A 27,125-nucleotide genomic window follows, 5' to 3' on the forward strand; every position below is an offset into this window, starting at 1 on the left:
ATTGTATGGGAAAAGGAGTGCATTTAGAAGTTCACTCTTATTTTTGGAAGGCTATGGAAGACCTGAGTCAGAATTGCCTCCCTGTAGGATACACATCTAGCTCACTAGATTGTATGCTTGTGAAACATACCCTTAAACACCACAAAGGGACAGCAGTCAGCCCTCGTACTTTTGGGGTTTTTTTGGTGTCTTTTTTTTTTCTATAAATGCTCTTGAGAAAGCCACAGGTCTCTCAGCCCTTTCCTCTGTAGTAGGCCTCGAATGTGTAATGATGGAGTTGTACCAGTTTTCAATTATATTGGTTTTAAGCTGGTGGTAGCGAATGAAGAGTGACTTTGTTAAAATAAAATTTTAATAGTTTTAAAATTTGATACATGATTCTACTGATACTTGTTTCTATTTCATAAAGCTAGGTATTAGTGACCCTTACTCTTAAGACATCTGAGATACTACCAAAATTAGCTGTATGAGCTCACACTGTGCATAAAGCACATCTTATTAGGTATGTGCATGAGTCTGAATCTCAGTGGCAGTGTCTGGGGTTTTCTCTATCTGGCTGGCAGAGGGAGCTTCTTTGACCAGGACCTTAAAAAAAACCTGACACATGCTTATTTGGCAGCTCAACACGTGTATTACTATCTCTCCGCTTGACTGCAGCGGTGAGGCAGTATGCTGTGTAACAACTGTGTAATGGTTAAACAGTTCAGCATTTCACTGTTTCTAAATTATTTTATCTTTATTCCATCTGCTACTTGATTGTTTTTCTTTATATGAAATTTTCTCTTTGTGCTCTATGGCTACAAGTATAGAATTCTTTGAGTATTTGACTCATCTCTAATGTGGCTTCTAAAGGATCCTTTAAAGTTTTTAAATGTGCATGATATTTGCCTTAAGAGAATTATGACATCATCAATATTATGTCAACATGTTCTTTTTGGCTGTTTTTGCATGTGTATCACAGCCGCTGGAACTGCTTTGGCATTCTCTAGATGAATGGCTTGTTCTTATAGCCACGGAGCTGATGAAAAACAAAAGGGACTCTGCCAACATTACTTCTATTTTACTGAAGCAAAAAGGACCAGATCACGAGGATGCTACTCCTACGCCTTCCTTTGCCACTGCAGAAACTGAGGGCAGAAAAGAGCTTTCCTCCGACACTGGCGAGTCGAAAGGTTATGATGTTGCTGGGAAGCAGGAAGCTTGTGCTGATTGCCAGGATGTTATCTCCATGACAGCAAACAGGCTAAGTGCTGTCATTCAAGCTTTTTATATGTGCTGCTCCTGTCAGATGCCTCAGGGGTAAGGAGAGGATCCTGTTTGCTACCAAAACTGTTACTGTTTTAAAATCATATATGCTTTCTTGGAATAATGCTGACGCTGATCAGATGATATTAGTAACAGTCAAGGGTGTGCTTTTTAATGCTTTCACTGGCTCCATTGTTTAATGCTTTTTTTGGGGGGTGGGTGGCAGGCCTTTAATGGCACCAGAGAGCACAGCAAATTTCAAATTTTCCATAGTGCTCCTAGCTATGAATGTAACTGCGTTGGGGCAGATTTCATATTGAATGTCTAATAGCTTTTTTGTCATGTGGGATACTTGCAGGAAATGTAATTTTGGTCTCTTGAAACTTAGCTGTTTCTGCTGTTGGTTATTAATGTGAAATTGTCCCTAAACTTAATGTGTTTATTGAACAACAGCTGTAAGCTCAGAAATAAATGTGAGTTATCTTTTGTGTGTGAAAATGACAGCTGCGGCAAAACTTGCTTGGCTATATTGCAGAAGTTTATAATAAGGAGAGTTCAAAGCAATGCTTACTTGGAATCCTGTCCTAGGTTGGCAAACAAATTTTGTGTGGAACAGGCACAACTTAGGTAAATTTAATATCATCAGTGTCTGGTTTAAAAGGAAGAAAGTGTGTCCACTGTAACTGAAGTCTCAGTCTGTCCAAGATTGTGATGGATTATATCTGTGAACTTGCAAGGAATCCTCTTGAATGGAGGATTAGGCAAGTATGATGGTATTACAAGCTCCCTGAGGAATCTGGAAGCAAGGTTCCCACTACATGACAACTCTTGGTTATTCCCAGCCACTGGAAGGGTTTTTTTTTCTCTTCCAAACTTAGTGGAATAAAAGCTTTCAGGCTGGCTGGTACTGTTTGTCTAGGGCACACTGCTTTGTGGACACGCTGAAAGATGATCTGGGGATCAGCATGTTCCACAAGCGCCTTAGTACCTTCACTTTTAATTTAACTCCACCTTGAAAAAGCAACTGCTAGTTAGCCATTTCCCTTGAAATCTCCACCAAACCTTGCTAAGATAAAATGCCAGTAAAGTATTATTTAAAGCAGCCAAATGAAAAGCAGAAATGTTTATAGAAGTGATTAAGTATACTACCTCCCCACCAACTTATGTCTTTATACCAAAATTCAATCGGAGGGGTGACTGTGTCCCCGTGTCCAGGTGACTTGCTGATGGACCTTGCCCAATGGGTCTGTCCCTAAGCATAATTTATGCTTCAGGTTAGGGAGAACTCCTGTGGATACTGCATAAATTTAATTGGGAGTTATAGAAGCCAGGAGAGTAAGAACTGCTTCAGTGACAACTGGGATGGCTCCCTGGGATGTAGGGAAGTAAGGCGGAGCACACCTAAATTATGTATTGCTTCAGGGCTTTTCAGAACTGTGTAGAGAGGTACGTGAGACTTACTCCATTTTACTGAAATCTTCATATTAGTAGGAGTAAATAGCACAATGGTGTAACAGTACTACTGCCATCTTCAAGTAACACTTGAAACTTTAACAAATGACTTTTTCAGACAAAATAATTTAAAATGGCTCTAATTTTAGATTTGACTGTCTCTGTTTAATGGAGGAGAGTAAACAGAGCTCATAGTTTTCCATTATTCCTAATATTCATACAACAAAGATGGCATTTCATGCTTAAGTGAAAAATTAGCTGGTTAACATTTGAAATATTGAGGTTATTTTCTTTCACTTGCCACGATTGCTTTTCTTCTGCAAATGCTGATACTGAATCTAGGCGTTCTTTATTAATATACTGAAATACAATGTTCCAGGTTTTCAGCATCAAAACTGATAAGTGTATGCTAAGTTTTTTTTTCCCTTCTCTGTATACTGCATCTTACACCTTGTTTGGCAATTTACAGGTAGAGAAATTCATGTCCTTTCAGGGAGGACTTTTTTCAGTTGTTTAGTACTTTCAGATCACCTCTCAGATCAGAAATATGTTTAAAATGTTCATATTTGGTCTCCCTAAGATTTTTTGTTCATTTGGTTTTTGTGGGGCTGAGGGGAAGGATATTGAGACTTGTTTCTTCAAAACATAATAAGGGAGAGAAGAAGAGCTGCTCATTTTATGTAAGACTAAGCTCTTGTCTAAATTGGTGTGGGAAACAGCAACAGTTCTAGGATTGTTATCCTGGACTTTTAAAAGATGTAGATTAATGGAGATGTAGGAAAATGGAAACAATGGATATTTACATATAAAGGTAGATGTAAATAAATGGAGTAAAATTTGCATCCATGTTAATCTTTCCCTTGTTCTCCATATATATATAAAAGAAATAAAATCCCATAACAGTGTATGAGGTGCTTGCCTGACAAGTAGTTTTGTTGTTTCATAAAGCCATTAAATACCACTTTGTCCCCCATTATTAAGTTTGCTAAGTTTGTAGTGTTATTTCTTCCTGGCTCTTCTCCTCACTTATCACAATTTACAAGGTGCGTAGTGGGAGTTTTATATAATGAACAAGAATATGGAACAATATGCATATCAAGTATATTCTGCATATAGTATCAGTCCTTCCGTATATGTACTTCCATTGTTGTACTGAAAGCTGGAAGGATTCAGTTGAAAAATGTGTATCTCCGTTAGTTTGAACTTTTTTGTTTGTATAGTTAATAAGTCAGTGGTCATGTTGCTTGATCTTCTTGACTATTGGTCGTTTTGCCTTTTCTGTTATTTTATTATGAAATCTTAATGCCGCTGCGTATTTTGTTTCATGATTGACTAGTTAAACATCAGTTTCTATTTGCACAGTATTTCATTTAAAAAAATGCAACCATTTATGTAATTCAAATTCTTTTCAACTTCATTACCCAAAAGCATCTTATGATTTTCTTTGAACAGGATGACATCGCCTCGTTTTATAGAATTTGTCTGCAAACATGATGATGTCCTGAAGTGTTTTGTTAACCGGTAAGCTTCAAGAAATATGGAATTTCTAATTGCTGTTTTCCCCCAAAAATAATTCAGACTCATATTTTTCTTACTGAGTTGTATTTTTATGCTATTGTGACACATGTACCCTAAGCACTTTAATGGTCCTGCCAAATTCAAGGGGGGTGTATATTAATGATTCAGAGCTCAGGCTTAAACGAACTCTTCCGCACATGTAAGCGATCCTTTTGTAAGATTCTGTGAAATTTCATGAACAAAATCTTTTTCACAGGGCGACAGAATAATTTCCTTAACGGATTCTTTCCTCATCTTTGTCCAAATAAAGCCTTCCCTTTTAAGGCAGATGAAAACTTTCATTCATCCTCAAATGTGTTATACTTAATGACTTCTTAAAGGAGTCTAAACCATCTTTGTACACTTCACTGTTTCCGGAGTTTTAATGGGACCGCCCGGTTTATAACATTGCTTCTGTCTGGAGAGCTGCTTGTGTCCTCCATGTTCAAAGGATGAGGTAGCACAATCATTTGGAAACGAGTTAGGAAAACATTACGAAAGAGAACTTGTTGGAACTTTTCTATATGACTAATTGCATTGTCTCTTTATTTAGACTTTGTGTATCATGAAGCATTATTAGATCTCTGATTAACAGGCTTCTAATTTATTTTGCTTTCAGAAATCCCAAAATAATTTTTGATCACTTTCATTTTCTTCTTGAGTGTCCTGAACTAATGTCCAGATTTATGCATATCATAAAGGCTCAGGTAAGTGTCACAAGATATTTAGTTGCAGCTTCTATGAATATAAAGAAGGCGTTTTGTTTAAAAATAATAGTATTTACAAAAAAATCCATTTGGGGAGGACGGAAGAACTAAGTGTGGCCTCCAATGCTTCTGAATCTGGCATGTTGAAAGATCAGATTTAAACAGATGTGGTAGCCAGGTTTCTGTACTTCAGTTATCAAAATTCACGTGTAAGTCAATTTGAGATGACCAATGTTAAATATGTCTTACAAGTCCAACTTTCAGTTAAACAAAGTTAACTTTCTACTATTAAATTATTTGTGGACATCTAATAGGTTGAGCTTTAAAATGCCATGCTTTTTCCTTAATTGACTTACATTTAGAGACAAACCAGAGGATAAATGTACCGCAATTAGTTGATAAGGCCATAGTTAATTAGTGGCTGGTCCTTCAGTGAAAATTCATGTTGTCTTGTTACTCCTTGCTTTGTTTCCTACCACTTCCTTTTTTTTTTTGAGTAAAGTCCTGATGTCTTGCATAACCTAAACTCCCTTCTCAGTGGAACATGGGACATGAATTCAAGACTGAAGAGTTACTCTAGGGAAGACTAGTGTAGTTAAGTGGAAAAATTAGTGAGCAAACCCCCCTATGGAGGTCTGCTGCTTTACATAACACTGTAGTGTTAAACATCTGCCACGTTTTCATCACTTACCTTTAAAAGATAGATTGTCTACATGTAGCTCAGAGACAGAGCTGTTTATTTCTTCTATTACAAATGAAGATGGTCTTTGGGTGGTAATGAGCTATTTGGAAGTCCTTCACTTAGCACACACTGGTATACTTTTGCTTTGTTATCTATTAGAAAGGCTCCTTTATATTTAATTGTTTTGGTCAAAGACAGAATTTGCTAAAAACCAAGGTAAAATTCCTTTAACCAACCAGAACTTCCCCCCCCAATTATTGTGGGGGTTCTGTTCCAAAAGTTCTAGTTCTTTCAGTTGTGAACAGTACTGTACCTTTATTTTTAGATGTACATTGTTTTTGGTAATTCAGTTTCATTTTTAGGACGTGGTGTAGTAGTATTGCTTGTTTATTCTTCTCCTTTGGTTGAAATGTGTGTTTTTAAAATTCATTACCTATGAATAATAAAGAAACCCTGAGAACTGATACCCTGTTAGATCAACTGAAAGTATGTGCTGTGAATCGTGATAGATGAGAGGCCATACTTGTGTTATACTTAGCCATCTTGCAGTTCTTCTGAGATATCTAAATACCGAGTCAAACAAGCTAGGACTTTCTCACCTAGGAATTGCTTTGGAAGGTTTCTGGTTCGTTTGGGCTGTGTTTTATTGCCAATGAACTTTACTACAAATATGACCAGTTTATTGCTTGTGTTTCTGTGCTCAGCTGTGGTTGACAATTAGTAGTGTTACAGGGAGCCAGTGACTTCTTATCTAGATACCTTCCCCCCTCCCTGGAAGAAGTTTTTTTTCTTTTTTTCTCCTGTGTGGTGAGCTCTGATAGCTATTTCTACATAACTGGTGTTCCAGTCTTTCTCCATACTAGACTTCAGCAAGCACTTAAGGGCCTGCCTAGTTCTTACCTCTTCCCAAAATACTGTGTAGCATATTGAGGTAGCACTAAGTATCTCTCTGCACATTTCAAAAAATGAATTGAGAAGTATGCATAACCATTTTTCAGTCATGCTTATGAGAGGAGTTACTCAGTTGAATGCATCTATATGATATGACTTACCTCTTGTTTTGTAGCCATTTAAAGATCGCTGTGAATGGTTCTATGAACATCTGCATGTTGGGCAGCCAGATTCGGACATGGTGCACAGGCCTGTCAATGAAAATGACATCCTTTTGGTTCACAGAGGTATTGTGTTATAAAAGGAGTTAGTATATCTTTGAAATACATTGAAATCTAATGAATTAAGATTAAAAAACTAATTGGTGCTTTGTATTTAGATTCTATTTTTAGGAGTAGCTGTGAAGTTGTGTCTAAAGCAAATTGTGCAAAACTAAAGCAGGGGATTGCTGTGAGATTTCATGGAGAAGAAGGCATGGTGGGTAAAATTGCATGGTTTTCCTTCATGGTATTTATATATGGAAATAGTAATTCTTTCACAATTATTGTTTTAAACTAAATCCTAATTTGAAATAACTTTTATACTTTAATAAATGAGTGGTTACCTAGCATAACCGTTTGTGCAGTGAAAGTTCTATGTACTGATATGCTTTATTCTTTTGACATGCAGGGACAGGGTGTGGTGCGTGAGTGGTTTGATATCTTATCCAGTGAAATAGTTAACCCAGATTACGCCTTATTTACCCAGTCAGCTGATGGTATGTCTCTGCCTTTTTTTCCTAGAGTGTCTTTTATAAAACCATTTTCATAATCCAACAAAAAAGCCACTTAATTGTTTTCAGAATGAGTATCACTTTTTAAAAGCAACACTGACAGAATTGATCTCATATAGAGGAATGATGTATTCATTGTATGTTTTTATAGGTACAGAGGAAATATTTTTCTTAATTTGAAGATTCCTTGATTTTTGTTCTCCCTTTTTGTAAGAAGAGTGTTGTTGGTTTTAATGAGTCCGTGCTATTTCTGCCTGGTAATAGTAGGACACAACACTTTGAGAGCAGTACAGAGAGTGTTTTCCTTCTGTATCTGCAAGTGAACTGTGGAGGTATTCCTTTATTTCCTTTTAGAAATCTATGCATTCAATCAGTTAATTTATGTGGTAGAACCAGACGTTGATCTACACACGCCTACTTTGTATTTGACTTTTGGCTTTTGGGCACTTCATATAAAGCGAATCTTTATCAATAAAAGATTTCACATCATCATCAGTGATAAATGTTTTGCTTTCTAGCTTAAAGTCTTGGGAAGTGGCAAGGAATTCAGTTAACAGTAGACAGTTAAAAGGAAAAGTTCAGGGACGTCTGTTTGAGGTGGTCTTTTCCAAGGGCACCAGGACTGGACTGTCTGTATCTGTCTGGAGCAAGATGAAAGGAAGTGGGTGTATTCTGACCCTTCTGTTGATCGTGTTCACAAGCTGATAGAAGCGTGGCCCATTAGAGTGAGCAAAAAGTGCACATGGCAATATGTGGGATGAAATTTAGCCGACCATGATTACCCTTATGTTGATGATGATTACTTCAGAATGGTGCCTTGGAGAGTGGCTAAGCAGTATCATTGTAATCATAGGATGTTATTACAGTCTAATACATTTATTTCTGGTGTACTTTTGGTGTAAACAAAAAACCCCAATCAATCTTCCAGAACACCAAAATAAAACTTTCAGGGGTTTCAGATGCTTAGTGTATTTGATAAATAGAAAATGCACTTAAAAAAAATAAGGCAAGTCATGAAACATGATAATCTTCTTATTTTATAGGAACAACTTTCCAGCCCAACAGTAACTCTTCTGTAAATCCAGATCATTTGAACTACTTCCGTTTTGCAGGCCAGATCCTGGGGCTAGCTCTGAATCACAGGCAGCTGGTGAACATTTACTTCACAAGGTCATTCTACAAACATATTCTTGGTATGGTTTTATTAAAATCCCATTTATTAGTCGTAACAGTTGTCTGAGCAGTAAACCTTTTCTGTTTTTACTTTTGTGTGTGTATTAAAAGTGAAAAAGTTGTGCAAATGAATGTCTTGCTAATCTTATGTACATCAGAGTCACAACATAATATGGCAGTAATTGCTATTCCAGTCTGAGCCTCTTTTAGGAACTGTTATAGTTGCAAAACACAGAAATGCATTAGCAAAACTATGTGGGAATTTTATACAGTTAGCAACTTTTAATAAAATTACTAATCTTTCAGTTTATATTTGAATATGAATCTTAAATTAAAAACAAAGAAGGCATCATTAATTTGTCTAAAGCATGATCACATAATTTAGTTGTCTTTTAGGTTGCTGACTAGGAAAGCCTGAAAGGCAGATTAGTGCAGCCAGTTGTTTTTGTGGTGCATGTAATTATGTGCATCACAGTTGTGAAATTCATCCGTCCTGTCATGTCATTTCTGAGAAATGAAAATAATCATTCCATAGTTAACTTAGGGCAGGCTTAAAAAGTTGATAATGTTTATGAACTCTAGCAAAATCTATCAGCCATTCTTTATTATGTCTCCAGTTCTTGAGTCATATAAAGACTCTGCAAAGGTGAATCCATAATGTTGTGAACCTCCCTCTCTATCCACTCCAATAAACACTACTCATTTCCTGAAATAATGTTTCAAAACTAATGCAGGTTCATCCTGTCTCCTTCACGAGGAAAGTTAGTTCATACGCTTACTGTAGCACTCAAGAGGATTGGGCAGAAGTCTTTATAAAGATGTGACTTTTCCTTTTATACAGAAGGACTGCTGATAGCCAGTGGTATATTTGATCTAGGGATCTCCTCTGCTCTTCTTTGTGAACCTTTGTGCCTCTTGATTGTCTGATGTGATGTCCCTGGTCTGCATTGTCATGAAAAACTTTCCCTCTTGCATGAGGGTCTGATGGAAGGGTAAATTCCTTTTGCGTTCATGTTACTCCTCTAAGTACACAAATTCTTTTGCTGCTGCATGCAGAATTTTGTTTGTGTTTAAGCACCATTCTTTAATCATCTTTGGAAGCATAAGATAACTTGATTTTGGAAGTTTTACTTTTCCTCGAGAGCCACTCCTTACTTTAAGACCTAGCAAGGTTTTTAAGAGATTGTTTACATCTCATTCTGGTTTTCTGTAATCATTCTGTCTACCTACAGTTTTTCTGTGATATTTGGTGAGTCCAGGAGAGATCAACTTCAGATTTACTGTTTCTCTTCCCTGAAAGTGTTCAGGGAACACTGTTCCACTTTGATGGTGCAGGCTCAGTAATCTTTGTCAAGATCTTCTTGACAAATGGATGCATTTTACTCCTCTCCCTCAGTACCACTTTCTGCTGCAGGAGAGTGTGTACTGGGCAAGAGGCAATGGAGGACAGCCAATCTGAAGCAGCACCGCGTTGGCAATGCTTCATCAGGCTTTCCTTCACATAGGAAAGTGGTTCCAAAGTAGACGTATCTTTGTGTGGCACAGTTTGGGTACTGACTTAAGGTTGGCCTCTGACATCAAGGGATTCCTCTGTGTAAGCAGAATAATGATGCTCACAGGCTAATCTCCGTGCGATGTACTCACAAATGAGAAAAACGTTTTTCTGCTGTTCAGTGACAGCTTGAGAATAGTCAAGTGTTGCTCTTGTCACCTCTTTTGGAAATGACTACTAATTAATTTGGATTCTTTTCTAGTTTGAATCATGATTATGTACTGGATTTGTTGGTTTCTGAACTGAAAAGGTGATTTATTGTTTACTTTTTTTGTCATTTTGCTAGAGTAACTATTGTAAACCAAACAGCAACAAGTAGTAGTCTGTTCAGATCTCACCAGTCCCTCTTAGTAAGGTCTTGTCATTTTGCTGAACAGGCATCCTGGAACTCTCTAGAGGTTTGTGCATGTTCAGCTGCTTTAAGTAATAAGTGATAAAAACCTATGAACCTTTTGAACTTGTCAGACACAGAACTGGAAAAATTACACCTCCACTTCCCAAAGTAGTTGCTTTTTCCACCTCAGTCACAGTGATTTATTTAAACCTTTCCAAGGCCTTTCTCCCTCAGCTCTGTGAGTCTCCCCTCTTCTTGCTTAAGGAAACTGAGTGGCACAGCAGCAGATGCTCCTAGGGTTTTTTTATTTGTTTCAGGTTCAGCTATGGGTTATGCTGACTGTTGATGCCAAATACAAGTTACCAGGTTACATACAGAGATTCCCTTCAGCTACTTGTCAGGTCTTAAGTAGTGGATTATGAAATCTTTCAAAGCCTGAGACTTTTTCCGTTCCTTTGGTTTATCACCTTGCACTGAGATCCTTGTTTCCTGTAGCCTTTCCTGTTGGTGGCACCAATTCTACCACTTGTGTGGTAAGACCTCCTGTATCTGAGGAATAGTGCGAGCCTCTTTCAAAGGAACTCTTCAGTCAACAGATGTGATGCAGAAGCATGTTAATTAGAAGCGGAAACCTGTATGAACAAATGTGGCTACTTTTTTGAGACTCAGGTGGGCACACCACCTTTTTTCACTGTGATGAACTGGTAGGCAAGGAAAAATCAACTTAAGTGATGACCCAGCTAACACACAATTAATGTGCTTTATAAGATGCTAGGTACGTAGCTTGCATGGGGTTTTGTGCTGTGAAATCAAACATTATTCTATAGGACTTCATGTTTATTTAGGGCTGCACTCTATTACAGATGTAGAACTGAGGCAGAAATATAGTCAGAAATTTAAAAAGTCTCTTAGGCGGTTTGAAAACAAACCTGTCTGCCTTCTGCTTTACCAGAGGAGAAGATAGTTTCACTAGTGCTGTTGCCCAGTTACTTTGTATTTTTTTTCTAAGGAGCCAATTACATTTCTGTTTGGAAAAGGAAACTTCCACCTCCAACACACAAAGACACGTAGCAGATAAATTCTGAACTGTGCTATCTGCTGTTACACTGTGAAAGAGGGGACTAAAGTCTAATAGAAAATACTCCTTGAAATGGATTATATAAGCAAAAGTTAAAATTAGTTTCTGGGTCAGTGTGTATTGAGCTGGAGGTCTCAAATCCTTGAATAGTTACTGAATTTGTCTCAGATCTTACCTGTAGTATCTTTTTGAAGTTCTGGGTTGCAAAGAAATACCTGTTTATCACAATTATGCTAAGATAAATTTCCTTTTCAAACTACAGGTGCCTTAAGGGTACAGCAAGAGAAGGATACACATAGTATTTCATGGGATTCAAATTTTGTCCTCATAAATCTGACAGTTTCTTTAACTGTCTGGCTTGAGTCTACTGATGGTAAAATATCTATCAAGCAAATGAGTGAACTTAGTGTTTTTGTCTCACAACATGCTACTATGAATGTAATCTCATCATAATGCTCTAGTTCAGTTTATTCTCTAAAGGAGTCTCTGATTCCTACTTTTCAGTCTCTTTCCTTCCCACGTTTTGCTTATATTCCTCAGAGACCTTATGTAAACATTTCATATGTGAAATGCACATATGCTTACTAGTTGGCAAAAGTCCTCTAGAAACTACTAGACAGCTGTTAGATTTTTTGAGAGAGTTGACAGTAAAAATTTATTAGTAAATTATATATCCCTCTCTTAAATGGGAGTGTTGCTTGATTTTTATTAGAAAAAAATGCCTTACAGCTTGTGTATGCACCACTTCAGCACCAGTCAGCTCTTGCAGGGAAATACTGTAACAGTGTTTGCACTTGCACGTTTCTACCGGCTGCTAACCTTTGAATTTTGTATTGCTCTTTGGGGTGCTGCTTCTGCAGTCCATAGTGTGCTAAGACTTCTATTAATGGGTCCCTGGTGACACTTCACAATGCACAGATGGTGTTGAAGAGAGTACATCCCAATAACTTGCTTTTCTCTAAACCTACTACCACCCGCATCCACTGCCCCTTTTCCCAGGTATTTTTCTGTCTCAGTAGAGTTAAAGTAATTGGGGTTTGCTTTCTTGTGTAGTTAAGAGGGTAGTTCTTACACGAAAGTCACCTTGTTCTGGGCACCTTTGAGTGCCATGTCTGCAAAGGGGCTGTAAATAGGCAGTTTCTGTACTTGGATAAAAGTCAAGCTTTTAGCAACTCTCCTCTTAATGCTTCTAAATGACTAAGTTCAGTCTGAAAATGTAAAATTTCTATAAATAACTTTTTTCAACTGTGTAGCAGGTCTCATAGCAGACATGATTTAAAAAGAAGAAAATGGAAGAGTAGGAGAGTGTTCCAAGTACAGAAAGATTGTCTTCCCTTCGGCTGCCCCCCCACCCCCCAAGTTCTAAATAATTTTCTGGGGGAAAATATGATATTGTATAGAGAAATATATTTGGGTTTCTAAAAGTTATGTAGAAAGCTTAATTTTTTTAGGAGACTCATTAAACAATGTGTTCTGTATAAGGTTAGATGCTTTTACTCAAATCCATTAGTGAGCTAAAATTGTGAAAATTGTGGTTGCTCTAATAGTATGCCACTTTCTTCGCTGGGAAGAAAAACATACAGAGGAAATGTGATTCTTTAACACTTTCCAAGTGTAGTCAGTACAGTTCTGCTGTAGTTCATAACAGTGAATCCCCCATCCCCCTTTCCCCCCCCCCTTTTTCCTACTGCTGCGTTCTTCTGGTTTCACTCTAGAGGGCAGTCTTTTACCGTATATTAAGTTAGAGCCCTGTTTCCTTTATCCTATTTTTTGAGGGTTTTTGTCTCTGTTTTTTCTAGGTATACCTGTAAATTATCAGGATGTAGCATCTATTGATCCAGAGTATGCAAAGAACTTGCAGTGGATTTTAGATAATGATATCAGCGATCTGGGTTTAGAGCTGACCTTCTCTGTTGAGACTGATGTGTTTGGAGCAATGGAAGAAGTGCCATTGAAGCCAGGGGGTGCAAGTATACTTGTTACACAGGAAAACAAGGTAAGTGTACAGGTTTATTCAGAAGTTGATAGTATAAGAAAAGCAATTGGACTGACCTTCTGAATAACTGGAAGCATAAATGATATACCTGTTTAGAAGGAAATATACAAAGTAGTTGTCAACACTCCTCCCCGTTTTTTTTTTTCTAGCTTAGCATGTTATAGCAATAGTACTATTTAAAATCTCCAAGTGTTCATGTTAGAGGTTCGTCTTTCTGATGAAACTTTTGGAAAGAAAGGTTGGAAACTTTTGGAAGAAAGGTAACTCTTTAAATGAAGGGTTTACTTTAAAAGTTACAAATATTCCTGAAGTTAAGTCATGGGTATATATACCAGGAAGGTAAAACAGAAGCACTTGCTAAAAGTAAAATTGTAGGTAACATCGCAAAGTGTGCTGCCTGCTAGGGCGGTCTGTGGCACTGGATTTCTCTACAGTAAGTAACATGTAGATAATTGACATAGTAAAAGGCTGCAGGAAGCTTTATCAGCCACTTGCAAGTTACTCAGTGTGTATGGAAATAATCTGCCTTTTGAATTTACTGTAACAGTAACAGCTTGGAAAGTCACTGAGTTCTCTGCAGCATTAGTTCAACAATGAATATGGAAAAGCTCAGCCAGATTTTGAAAATCATCTAGAAATTAAGATAGACATCAGTCTAATCGAATTCTGCAGTTACCCACTAGATAAACTGCAGGACTGTCACGGGTAGACCTGCTATTTTTTGTATCATTGACTCTCTTGATCTTTGTCTGCTTTGTATTTTGATTTTAATTTCTGTTGAGCTAACCTAACTTGCTTTGTGTACACAGTATTCAGAAATACCAGTCGTGTAGACAGCTGCTGTATTGGTAAATGGCCACTTGGTGTCAGCATTTGTTCTAACAAAATTTTAGTTTGTGTTGGAGCAATTGGCACTGGATTCTTGTATTCTTAATTCTCAATTTCATTAAGGCAGAGTGTCATTCCAATAACAAGAATACATATTATTAGCCTGATTCTGCACTGTTTCCTGCAATATAGTAATTCATGAAAGAATACTGATGGTAAAACAAGTCTAATTGTGAAGGCAGCGGATGATTAATTTCTTTATTACCTATCAGAGAAAGCAAAGATGTTGATTCTTGTTACTGGGCAGTCTTAGCTCCTAGATGTATAAAATAGATGTACTTGACATAAATTGTGGTTTCATAACAACTATTTAAAAACTGTTACCAGTTAGCATGAAATTAGAAGTTTGCCCACATGAGGATACCCTCAGTCAGTAGTAGTTTACTTTGCTCTCTCTGTTAACTTCTGACTTTGGGCACGGACTAAAAAGGGTGACTGAATGTGTGTAGAACAGATGCATCCATTCTAGCTCATCAGCCTTTCTCAGCTGTGGCGGGAGGGGAAAGGAGTTTGTGTGGCTTTTATTTGAAAGCTGGTAAGGAGCAGATGACTGGTGTGGTAGCTTTGAAACTGCTAGTATTAATTGACTTTTGAATTTGAAGCTGCAAAATGTGAAGTGAACAAACAGTTAAAAGGTGGCACCATCTCTTGTTCACTGATTTTTGACAATGGTGAACCAAATTGAAAACTGTAGATCTGTGTCTTAGTGGCATTTGGGGATTTTTCCCAATTTCTTTAATGTAATGTGGTTTTGCAGTATATTTTAGCTTAGCAGTTCTAACAGGTTAAACAGGAAAAGTGTCTACTTTACTTTATAAAACATGTTTTTTTTCCTGAGATCTTTCTTTTTTCCTGCCTTCACCCGAAGAATAAAAAGATCGCTGTTTAAAACTCATTGTATTTGCTATACCTCTGGGAGAAGAAAATTCAGCCTCTAAAGGAATTTGCTGTGTATGTACACTAGCAGATTACCTGTTTAAATGATAACATTTTTAAAAAATGAAAATGAGTGAGTCTTCCTCAAACCACAACCAAACCAACAAACCCATAAAAAAATCCATACCAAAACCACATCACCTCCCCCACATCATTCCCCCCCGCCAAATCATCCAAACAATCCATCTCCCTCTTATTGAACACCAAAGTAGAGTAAATGCCCCGTTGAGGAGTGGTAGTAATAGCTGTTTGTAAAGTGTTTTCTCTGAACGAGGAACTTCTTGGACATCAGCTGCGTAACAGGTGGATGGCTGTGGGACCATACAATGCAAAAGTTCCAGTGTTGCACTGGAGTGTCCATGTAGCTCCAGCTGAAGTATTGGTTATAGTAGTGGTTCAACTTCCTTTTGTCATGGTAATGGGGAGACTTCAAAGTGAAGAGTCAGGCTTTTTCCGTGTCCCTGCTGTGCATTTCTTTGTTTTTTGCTGTGTGCATTTTTGCAGCTTTTTACTTTTTTGGAAAAAAAAATTAGAGCTAGGCAAAGTTTGACCATATGTTATCTTAAAAAATGGTACAAATCTCCACAATCCTATGGCTTTCTGTGTCCTCCCAGGACTTGCCTGTCTGAGCTGGTTGCGCTGTTTGGCAGTAAAGAATTATGGTGGTTTTTCAGCCAGCTTTGGAATGGAGCAGCTCTCTGAATCTGAACATCATAATGAACATTGATCCTCGTCTCAGAGTATATGGGGTTATAAAATTAGGGAAGCATGATCTGTGCTTGATTTACCTCAAAGGAAATACAAACAACCCCTCACCCAAACCAGACTTTGTTGTTGTATTTGTGATGCTGGTCTCATCAAATCTCCCCTCTTAAAAGAAGGCTGGATTGTACCTTTTATGCACTGTGTAGGAATGCATATGTACATCTGAAATTATGTAGATACTTCTGTATTGTAATGTGCTCCTAAGGCTTCTGAGAGGGAATAAAATGTAAATGAAGTGAACAGAGGGAAAAACAAATTGACCAGTTTTTTTACTAGCATATATTATGTAAATTATGTGGTAGAGGTCTTTCAGCATGTACCAGTGCTGATAGAGAGGATGCTTGGATGTTCCAGGCTATTTAAAACATTTCTTGTTATACCTAAAGCACAGCAACTGTTTTCTCTCATAATGAAAGTGTTCAATGTAAGTATTTTTGTAATACAGAAAAATAAGTCTGTCATGTTTTTTCGAATGAATTTTTTTTAATAACATTGTGAATTTTTACAACCCTGTTTTCTGAATAGCCTAACTTATGTAACAGGAACTTAGAAGATGTAAAACAAGTTTTTCTGATCGCTGAAGGCCAGTGTTAACATTCCTGCTACTCCTGATATTGCTGAAGTTTCTGATTTCTTCCTAAAGCTCGTAAGATGTATTGAGAGGCAGACTTTTGTCTGTGGCAGTTAATCTCCTTTGGCTGCCTCTCTAATTCCGTAGAGAAGGGAGGTGTCTTCAGTTCCACTGGCAGTAGAAGCAACTTAGGGAGATGACTAGATTGAAACTGGATTTCTGGGAACAGCTTTGCAGTTGAAGATATGCTTAGTGTTCCTCTTCTTCAGAGCACTTCACAAATCAGTTGTCTTATCACTCTTACAAAATGGCAGTAATGCATTTAAAAATACCTTCCAACTGCGAAGCAAATGACAACCCCTCTATATTTCTGTGAATGTAAGGAATTGCCTTTAAAAAATAGTCTTCTATTTTGAAATGTTTCATACTTCATTCTGTTTTTCAGACAGGGAGGAAAGAAAGAATGCTTGGTTTCTTTTGTGCAGGTTCAGAACCTAAAAGTTTAGGTTAATGTTTTTTAAAACTAAAGATCAAGGCAGTATTTTTGTAAGATAATTGTCTTGAGAGAAGGTGATAGCTGAGATGATTTAAATGGGAGGTATGTTTTATGATTTCATTATTAAAAATCATGATTAGGAAGTCAAAGCATTGCTTTGAAACTGAGTACCTTAAATAATCTAGGAATAAATTTTGTTCTCAAGTAGAAATCTTTTCTTGAGTAAAGACTTTTAAACTTGCATAGTTTCGACACGGTAGATGAGACATGTTTATACAGCTTTAATGTAGGTACTTTTGTCTGTCTCATTCTAAGAACCTTCCTCCATTAACTGCCTCCTAGGCTTTTGTGTTTTCAACAAAAGCGAAGTTCTGGTGGATTCCTTTTTTAACTGGCATCTTTTTAAAGGGGATGGAGCCCCGAAATCTCTAAAGCATACAAACTGATATTGTCTATTCACGTGGTTATCGTATAAATGCTTTAATGTATTTTTTTCCTTTTTAAAAACTGAGGAGACTTTCAAGACTTTCTTTATAACAGTTTAGATTTTTTTAAGACAACAAAGGGATAAATAATATATTCTGTTAGACTTCCAGAGATAGGGGGAAAGTAAGAAAGCTTTTTGGCTCACAAATATTCCTTCAGAAGTTTACCCTTTTTCCTGAGTTATGTTGGTTTGCTTAATATAATATTTTCCTATGAATAGTGCCTTATGTCCTTACATGATCACATTGGTGGTTGTATTACATGCAGGCATGACAAACTAAGTTTTATTCACTTCTATTTTAGTCCAAGTCCCTGGTTTTTTTGACTGGTTTGTGTTACGATGTAAACGTTTCTGTCTGGGAATTGCCTTTGGAAGGAAGGAAATGGGAAGAGCAGAAGGGGCTCTGAACTCTGAGGGGCCTTCTGAATTATGCTGGTTGCTTCTGTGTGTGAAAGTGCATAGGGACTCCTGACATTGTACAGTAGATGAGATTTGCAATGTATTCTGTTTGTGCGAGTTTGCCTGAGCGCTATGTTTTTGCTATTGTATGTCTTAATGTAATTTTTTTATGTTGCAGGCTGAGTATGTCCAGCTTGTCACAGAGCTTAGAATGACAAGAGCCATCCAGCCTCAGATAAATGCCTTTTTACAAGGCTTCCATATGTTCATTCCACCGTCTTTGATCCAGCTTTTTGATGAATATGAACTGGTAAGCAGAAATGCCTATACTTCAAATACTTCGTTCAGCGTACTTCATCAGTAGTGTAATGATGTAGAAGTAAAGCTCAGTACCCACAACATAGACATTTTGTGTCTTTCACTTTGGTTTTGCTTCCTGGGCATCTGTCAGTGAGGATCTCAATAAGTGTATTCCTGCTTATCCTAATTACTTAGAATGACCATCTTCCCGGAATATAACTTCACGTGCCATTGATAAATTCCTTACATTGTAATTTCAAAGTGGAATCAGCATGTTGTGGCCTTTAAGCCTTTTCATACTCTTTTAGGAGGACAGAAGTTCTTTAAAAGTAAAGAGATGCTGTCTGTTGTTTTTTTGGAGTCACAGAATCAAACTCCAATAAGTTTTTGTGGTGCTTTGATCTGCTGTGACCAGCACATCTCAAGTCATTCCAAAATTCAGAGCTTTTTTCTTTTAGGTTCTTTGGCAATAATTTCTCTCTTGTTGCTGTGTGCTTAAATTAAACAGAACATATGAAATTATCTGAATTCAAGAATATTCTTGTATTAAAAATCATAGGTTCTGTAAGGGTTGCAACTAAACTGAAAAAGCACTGATTTTTATACTTAAAGCATTACTTTTTAAAATAGCATAAACTCTTGAAATCAATGGTTAGTCAGGAGGCCTAATTGCAATCTGTGTGTTTCTGCTGAAGGAGCTTTTGTTGTCTGGTATGCCAGAAATTGATGTGAATGACTGGTTAAAAAATACAGAATATACCAGTGGCTATGAGAGAGGAGACCAAGTTATTCAGGTAAAATTTTTTTTAATAATGTAGACTCTTGCATTTTAATAAAAGTCCTTTTGTTGTTTTCTGTGTGTGTTTATGGAAGCTTATTTTGGCTGAAATTTGTAGAGGTTTTTTATACTGTATTTCTACTTTGTGACTTAGTTATGTATGAATTTCATGTGAAAACTTCCATCGTTTAGGTAACAAACACACAAACATTCATTTTGTTGTTTTACAGTTATCTTTTCAAGTACTACGAGTATTTAGTGGAAAATACAAACTAACTTATTTTTCATTTAGTGGTTCTGGGATGTTGTGGAAGAATTAACTCAGGAAGAGAGAGTATTACTATTACAGTTCGTTACTGGCAGGTGAGAAACTCTTATATAACACCAAATATATTGTCTGGATACTCTGAAATAAGTCAAGACACTTCAGATTACTATGCAAGATCACCTAACGAGAAACTGTTTTGCATACTTTGGTGTTCTATATGTTGATCAAAGTAGACAAAATGTGTGTTAATACCTTTGCTGCCTGTATGGCCAGCAAAATGGTTGATTATTTATTTATTATAGTTGACTACTTTGCGAGAGGCCTTTGGTGTCCCAGGCAATTTTTAACAAGGCAGTAGTGAATTTAACTATGCTTTATATTCTTCTTCCTGTTGCATATTTATGTGGCTCTTGGCTTCTCCAGTAATCAATATAGGCTTTAATATATGAGATAACTAGGTATCACTTCAGTCAGTGTAAACAGAACATCCTTCTCCTAAAGCTGAGTTGAATTTAACATTAGTGCAGCATGTCAAGATCAAGTGAAGATGGAACCTTATGCAAGGCTGTGCCTTATATAGGATTTCTGTCCCAAATTCTCGTTCTTCAGGAAAAGCCACTTTATTTCCTTCATGGTTTGGGGGCAGTGGGGGAAGGTTTTGAGCAATAAATGCCCCTATGAGCTGGGTGAGTTGCCGAGTTTGTGTGTGCAGACATTTTGCAAAGTGGATCCATAGATGCACATGTGGAATCTAAGCTGTGTTATCTATGTCTTTTTCTGGTGGCAGGTAGAGACCGCACCATCTTAATTTGATGTTCCCTTCATATTCTAGGATTAGTAGAGTAGTTGACCTTTTGTTTGTAAGTTTTGTGGTTAAGCAATGGTGAAATATGAATTAAGATCATCAAACCTTGTCTTTTATACCAAGGAATTTCAGTCATGCATGTATCATCAAAAGGGACAGTCTTCAAATTCTATTAGTTTCACTTGATTTATTATGAATTTCATTGGTTTTAGGGATCACAGACAATTTGAGAAGCTAGTTCTGTGCACATGGATCTTTTCTTTCTGTTCTCCGCAGAAATGATTCCTGCAGTTCTAACTGCACATCTGTTGCACAACCAGCTGCTGGTCTTTCATTTTTAGTGGACTAAGCCATTTCTAAATCTAGACAGCAAACAAGGATCTTTAAGATGTAAGGTTGTGTTTCAAATGCTTCTTAAAACATTCCAAATGATACTGAAGTTGCATTCACTATTTTCATGGTATTTGGGGTAATCTACTGGATGCTAAGGAATGCTTTTTTCAAGTAAACAATTATGTTGTTTGATTAATATGTGCTTGAGCACCATTAACTTTGGTCACAAGTCACACACTGACTTGTTCTTAACCATTTCTTCTGAGTAGGAAAGAAATTTTTGGTATGTCTTTTAAGAACTCTGGGATGGAATTTAAACCCAAGTTGTTTAGCTTTTTTTCTGTATCAGCTAGTAGGAACCTGTTGTGTTTTTTCAGTCACCGGAGAAATGTAATAGGTGTATTTTTCCATAAGAATTTAACCGTTGAAAGTTCCCTCTAATAGTGGTACATAGCTGGCATTTTTGCACGTAAATCCCTAGACAGTCCTAGTTTCTGGGCATGGAAGGTTTAGATGCTGAGTAGTCTGTGAGCTAAAACACCAGTTAATCTAGTACAGGCTGGTATCTTAAGTAAAACTGTACACTTAAAATTATACCTGATTTCAAACTAGGACCTCTTTCTGGTGTCACATTTCCTTAGTGAAGAATTTGTTTCTCTGTGTACTTGTTGACAGTACAAAATTTTGCATTCAAAATTTTCATTGTTTTTTTCCATTTCCCTTTAATCACTTCTACATATTCACTTGATTTTTGTGTGTGTGTCTCTTCACAAATTGTCTTCAGGGCTTCTCTGACATCTCTCAATATTTCTTAAACTTTGCCTATTGTTGCCTTCCCCCATTCTTACACCTTTTTCTATTCAGTGAAATGAAGTCTTGCTTTGATAGTTTCAGTGGAGACTCATTTTGAGACCTCTTTTAACAGTAAAGTTATTGTCATGAGCAATGTTTGAATAGCAGATTCTGTGTGTTTGGAGGTCTTAGCAAACTAATGAAAAAGCCTAATTATTCTTGTGCTTCATGTTGGGGATCTGAAAGTTTACTTATGCACCACTACTTTTTCTTTGCTGACAGCTACTTGAGATGGTATTGCCAATTTCATATGCTTTTACTTTTTTTTGTTTCCCCTCTTGATCTGTTTGGTGTTTATAATAGCATTTGGCTAAATTGTTAATTATCCATTGGCAACTTTTGATCAGGTTTTTAGTTAAGCTGTCAACACTTCCCTCCAACTGTTACAATGGTAAATTCTATTTTTTTTTATTCTGCAGTTATCAGATTGCTGTTTAACTTCTTAGGGGATTGTTTCTGTTGAGTAAAGCTTTATGCTATATTAAGGGAAATTCAGCATATTTAATACATGTGATAGATATATATGACTACTTTTAAGAGTAAAAACATAAGGGAACTGGCTTAAAGTATCTCTTCTATACTGTTTTCAAGTAAATTTATGCTAAGTCTGTAAGTGGAAAAATAGGTAGAAAAGTTAGGATTCAGATGTAAACTTAAATATTTTAATATTGTTGAAGTTTCCAAAGCTATGAAATCCTATTATTGCTCTTGCTGAAGGCTATTTGCATGTGCAGTAAGAGAGATAAGATCTTGTGATCTAATTTGGACATATTTGGAAGGTTTCTTTACTGTATTGGCTCTGTTTTGCTTGGAAAGAAAACTCATTCTTGAAGGCATAAGTTGGCAGCCACCTACTAACTTTTAAATGTTCAAATCCCTGATCATACTATACAATTTTGATGTGTTGTATGGGAAACACTTTAATAAGTTCAATTTTAAAAACTTTTAGATAATAGTGGGCTGAATGAGAAATTTTCAACAGTTAGGTCTGTGTTATTGTTAACTTGAACGTGGAATTCTCTTGGTTCATCGGACTTAAAAGTCACCACAGGGGAGGCAGCACTGTATTAGAGATGCAAGCCAAATCCATGGTACAAGAGAGTGCCACTGTAAAATCCTTACAACTGTCTGGGCTGTGGTTGTGAGCACAGTTCTGCTTGTATGTCAGAAATAGTATGCTGCAAATAATCAGTACTTCCCTCCACAGTAGTTGCCCTGTATCTACCAGTGCTAGAACTATATGCCTGACATTGCTGTTGTTAAGCTAGGTGATAGAGATTTGTGTGTTGGATACTACAGACAGCTCTAAAGGTATACTTAAAAAGTATTATTGCGAGCTCTGTCCTAGCCCCTTAACATTTGGCAGTAGCAACCCTTACTCTTTTGCATTTCTACCAAGTAGTTTTACTGTGAGCGGAACATTACTTCATTCTTCTTTTCTGTTCTTGCTCCTGGTTTTTACAGTAACTTTGATTTTGTGAATATGGGAGCATTGTTTTTAATGTAAGTACCTGTAATCCAAAATTCTAACAGCAGTTATGTATTTTATGGAAAGCTATTTTATTTATCAGATTGTTTCTTTGCTAGCTACAAAGTTGCTGAATAGCTGAGATTGGAAGGGATCTTTGGAGATTGTCTAGTCCAATCGTATGCTGAGGGCAGGGTCAGCTAGGGCTGGATGCTCAAGGTCTTGTCCAGTCATGTTTTGACTGTCTCCAGGGTGCTGACCCCTCAGCTTCTCTGGGCAACTTACTTCCAGTGTTTGACCACCTCACAGTAAAAAAGTTTTTCTCATGTGTAAACAGAATTTCCTGGATTTCAGTTTGTGCCCACTGCCTCCTGTCCTGTCACCGGCAACCACTGCATGCTCCCTCGTGAGACTTGGCCTCCATCTTACTACCTGAAGGGAGGAATAAATTATATACATTGATCAGATTGCCCTGAACCTTCTCTTCTCCAGGCTGAACTGCCCCAGCTTGCTCTCCTCCTGTGTCAGGTGTTCCAGTCCTTTACCATCTTTGTGGCCCTTTCCTCAACTTGCTGCAGTATGTCCCTGTCCCTCCCGTAGTGGGGAGCTTGGAGCTGGGCTTCAGATGTTTATCACAGAGTACAGGGAAAGGATCGCCTCCCTTGGCCTGCTGGTGACATTCTTCCTGATGCAGCCCAAGAGGCTGCTGGCCGCCTTTGATGCAAGGATGCATTGCTGGCTCACATTCAACTTCATTAGTTCTTATCCCTTCATTGTAAGTGTTTTATTTTTTGTAATGCATACCAGCTTAAGTTGATGTTATAAAAATATATGAATTCTGTTCTGTTTGTCATTTTAACATTATAGGGAGGGACTCTGAAGAGTCCAGGGCTATTGTCCATTTTCACCTTGAGTACTCTTTGAATGATATATTGGTAAAAGGGGAAAAAAAAGTCATATGATTGAGAATGCTTTCCTGAATATGCTAGTGATTTTCTTGTGTGTTCTGGTTTTGCCATAGGCTGTCGCTGGCTGATGTAATGGTTTTATTAGTTACTTGAAATATTTTGTCTGAAGTAGTAAATGAAAAGACATGTCAAGAATGCTTTGGTCAGTTGTCCCACAGATAGTAATCAGGGAATAAACTTTTTTATGAGACAGTGTTTCTTAAACTGTAAATGTAAATAACGAGATGTTTGCCTAAACTGAGATGACATTCTGTTCTGAAAACTGGTTGTAGAAATGACTTCTCTTTGCAAACAGAATTCTCTTAAGTATCAGTTGAACAATTTGATGCCTGATGTAAATGAACAAATGTGTTACTCAATATTGTAATTAAAAGAATTTGGACAATGAGAATTGTGATATGGGTGAGAAGGGGGGAACCTTGATAAAAGTATTAGTAACTGCCTAATTACTAGCAGTAAGAGATATTTGCAGTGTAGAGATTATATTTTTTGGCTTATAATGTTCTTGTAATAGTCTAATTTCTGTGAATTTTCTCAGTTCCAGGGTGCCTCATGGTGGCTTTGCCCATATAATGGGTGGCAGTGGCTTGCAAAATTTTACAATTGCTGCTGTGCCGTATACTGCAAATCTTTTACCAACATCAAGCACATGGTATGTTAACTAGTCTCATTGAAATACCTTAAAAACAAGGCTTTTTCATGTCACTCAGTCAAAAGTACAGTTCTTTTGACTATTTTCACTAAAAGGCAAAAAAAAGATTTAATTTGTAGAGTATTCACTGTCCAGTATGAAAGTGGTGGGTTTTAACCCAGGTGATGTTACATTGTTTGCTCATTGTTTTACCACTCCATTTTGCTTGACTAAAGGCAGTGGGATTAGTAAGGGAATATTAAATTGTCATTTTACAGTTTGCTGAAGTGAAAACCCCCCTTAATTTCCTGCAATAGATTTGAATGCTCAGTGGTACTGTGATGCAGCACAGGCTTTTCTTCTATAAATGTGACATCTTCAGGGTTTTTATTCAGAAAACTTTACTGTTGTGTTTCTTGTTGAACTGTGATGTGGCTTTTGTTTTTTTTCCAGTATCAACATGCTCAAGTTACCTGAATACCCAAGCAAAGAAATCCTTAAGGACAGGCTTCTTGTGGCATTGCACTGTGGAAGCTATGGTTACACAATGGCATAATAAAGTCTAGAAAACTCATCTGGCTACTGATGTGCAATTCAGAGTGGCAGAAGTAATTTTGCAAACTGTCAATAGAAAAGCAGCTTAGATGCCGCAGCCCACTGGCAGGGCTGGGCTTCTGTATTCGTACAGGATCATCAGCTTTTCCTCCATTATGTGTTGTCAAAGTAACTGATACCGTCACAACAAACTTCTCAGTATGCTGTATTTCCATTTTTAAAAAAAATGACAGATCTGTATGGAAAAATCAGTTTACGTGCTTCTCGTTATTACTTTGGTCTGAATCAGAAAGTTTGTCAGAATCTCTTCCCACACTTTTACTTTTGATATTCAACTATATGGTTGAATGACATTTGTGTTTTAGTTTACTTTGCACTCAGATGGCATACTGCTAATGGACAGACTTGTACTTTATGCCTTGTTGCATGTGAAAGTGCCATTTATTTTTGCAGAGAACATGATAGAAAGTTCAATTTGGATATTGTACAGTAAGATCTGATGTATTTTCCATTTCTTTGCACAGTAACAAATAAAATTTTATAACTTTTTAGTATTTTAATGTATATAGTATGTAAAGATTAGACTGTTATCACTGGAATAAATAACAGATGAAGTTAATATCTAATTTATATTAGAATTTACACTATATTCTACTAAATATTTAAAGTATTTGTGACTTTATAGCCAACTTGCAGTTTAGAATTTGTAAATATTATTTAAGATCTATATCCATTTGTTTGAATGCCTTTACTCTTTCCTTGACATAATTGTATGTTCAAAAGGTATTATTAAATTTTAATATTTTTAACAGAATCTGGATGTAGCAAGTTTGTGTGTCTTTGTGGGTGGCTTATTCTTTTTTCCCAAGGATTTTATTCATCTTACTATAACTTAAATTGTCATGGAAGCAGCATTTGAAGAAGGCATTGTTGAAGTGTGTGGATGGACATAAGCAAATGCACAAGGAAGGAACTTGACCTTATTGGGGTCTTATTGGCAAGACTATAATAATTAGAATCTCATGTCAAAATGTATATAAATTAGAATGTATTGCTCAAATAATGTATAAAAATACACAGCAATGGCTTATCAGTATGTGTTTTTGATAAGTAGCTGCACATGCATTTACATAACTGCCTTTGAAGGACCCTAGGGTAGGTCTACATCATTGTTTTGGCTCAGGCTAGGAGTGGTGGTTTGTTCGAGGTTTTGTGGTTTTTTTTTCTGGTCAACCCTGCTTGTCATGCTTTTGCTTCAGGAAATGAAAACTGGATTCTCTCCAGGTGCAACCAAACAGAAAAACGTGATCCAAAAATGTACCAAATGCTAATGGATGAATATCTGATTATGTCTGCAAGACCTAACTGATCTGAAGAGGTGATATGAAGAGTTAATGAGCTCAGGCATAGCGAACCCCGCCCCAACATGTAAGTTTTAAGGTTCAGGTCCTCAGCACAAACTCTTTGCCACTAATCCATTCATGTTTTCCTACAGTAAGTGCTAATATGTGTGTAGCCTGACTTCACCAGCTGATCTGTCTAGGCTGCTTACTTGGTGCTGTTCTTTTAGGTCTGATTTATTTATTTTAATCTAAAGCATACATAATCTCTCTGAGGTTTGAGAGAGAAATCTGTGGACCATCTGATTCAGTGGTGCCACAGTAACTTTCCTTTGGGCTAAGCTTAATACATAGACTTAGTAGCTTTATTTCCTTTCCAGTTCTGTTTGCGCCTGTGCGCGCATAAATGTTGGTTTAAATTCCTATGCAGTGTTTGTGACTGCAGTTTACGGGAGAATACTGCTTTTAGTTAGCAGAAAGAGCAGGTTCTTCCAGCAGGGCAATCCAGTGAAAGCTGGTTAAACTATTGCTTCAGTCAGTGGAGAGATGCTGTTTCTTTCTGGCATGCTCTAGGAAGCTTAGGCTATTTAGGTTAGACATTTGAGGCTGTGGGGGTTTTAGCATTAAATCCCAGTTATCTTGGATCCTTCAGTTAGCAAAAATACTTTGCTTTTCTGCACAGTTGGGCAGTGCAAGGTTCCCTGGCTCTATAGTTTATTTCTTTGTGTGCCTCTGCAAGGTAGATTGATTGCAGGACAGTGTTTTGAGCAATATAAGGTGTGTGTTAGGAGTTACGTATTTGTTTTCTTTATGTAAACTGGGATTTTATCTTTATCCGAGGGTTTT

General features: G+C 37.0%; 1 protein-coding gene across 5 annotated transcripts in view; it reads left to right on the top strand.

Annotated features, from left to right (window-relative positions):
* The window catches only part of HACE1 (HECT domain and ankyrin repeat containing E3 ubiquitin protein ligase 1), a 52,691-nt gene extending 26,938 nt beyond the window's left edge, over positions 1 to 25,753 (top strand). For 4 of the 5 annotated variants that reach the window (XM_064447549.1, XM_064447553.1, XM_064447552.1 and 1 more), the window contains 13 exons: positions 962 to 1,299; positions 4,150 to 4,218; positions 4,874 to 4,961; positions 6,710 to 6,821; positions 6,914 to 7,011; positions 7,204 to 7,291; positions 8,350 to 8,499; positions 13,243 to 13,439; positions 18,160 to 18,291; positions 18,977 to 19,075; positions 19,352 to 19,422; positions 24,292 to 24,405; positions 24,838 to 25,753. In XM_064447549.1, the coding sequence (XP_064303619.1) occupies positions 962 to 1,299; positions 4,150 to 4,218; positions 4,874 to 4,961; positions 6,710 to 6,821; positions 6,914 to 7,011; positions 7,204 to 7,291; positions 8,350 to 8,499; positions 13,243 to 13,439; positions 18,160 to 18,291; positions 18,977 to 19,075; positions 19,352 to 19,422; positions 24,292 to 24,405; positions 24,838 to 24,940 (1,659 nt within the window). In that variant the 3' untranslated portion in view covers positions 24,941 to 25,753. The remainder of the gene's footprint in view (positions 1 to 961; positions 1,300 to 4,149; positions 4,219 to 4,873; positions 4,962 to 6,709; positions 6,822 to 6,913; positions 7,012 to 7,203; positions 7,292 to 8,349; positions 8,500 to 13,242; positions 13,440 to 18,159; positions 18,292 to 18,976; positions 19,076 to 19,351; positions 19,423 to 24,291; positions 24,406 to 24,837) is intronic. The other variant, XM_064447551.1, reaches the window with a different exon arrangement.
* Positions 25,754 to 27,125: the final 1,372 nt, after the last annotated feature.

Source organism: Phalacrocorax carbo, chromosome 3 (assembly GCF_963921805.1).
Source record: "Phalacrocorax carbo chromosome 3, bPhaCar2.1, whole genome shotgun sequence".
In the NCBI taxonomy this organism is placed as follows: domain Eukaryota; kingdom Metazoa; phylum Chordata; class Aves; order Suliformes; family Phalacrocoracidae; genus Phalacrocorax; species Phalacrocorax carbo.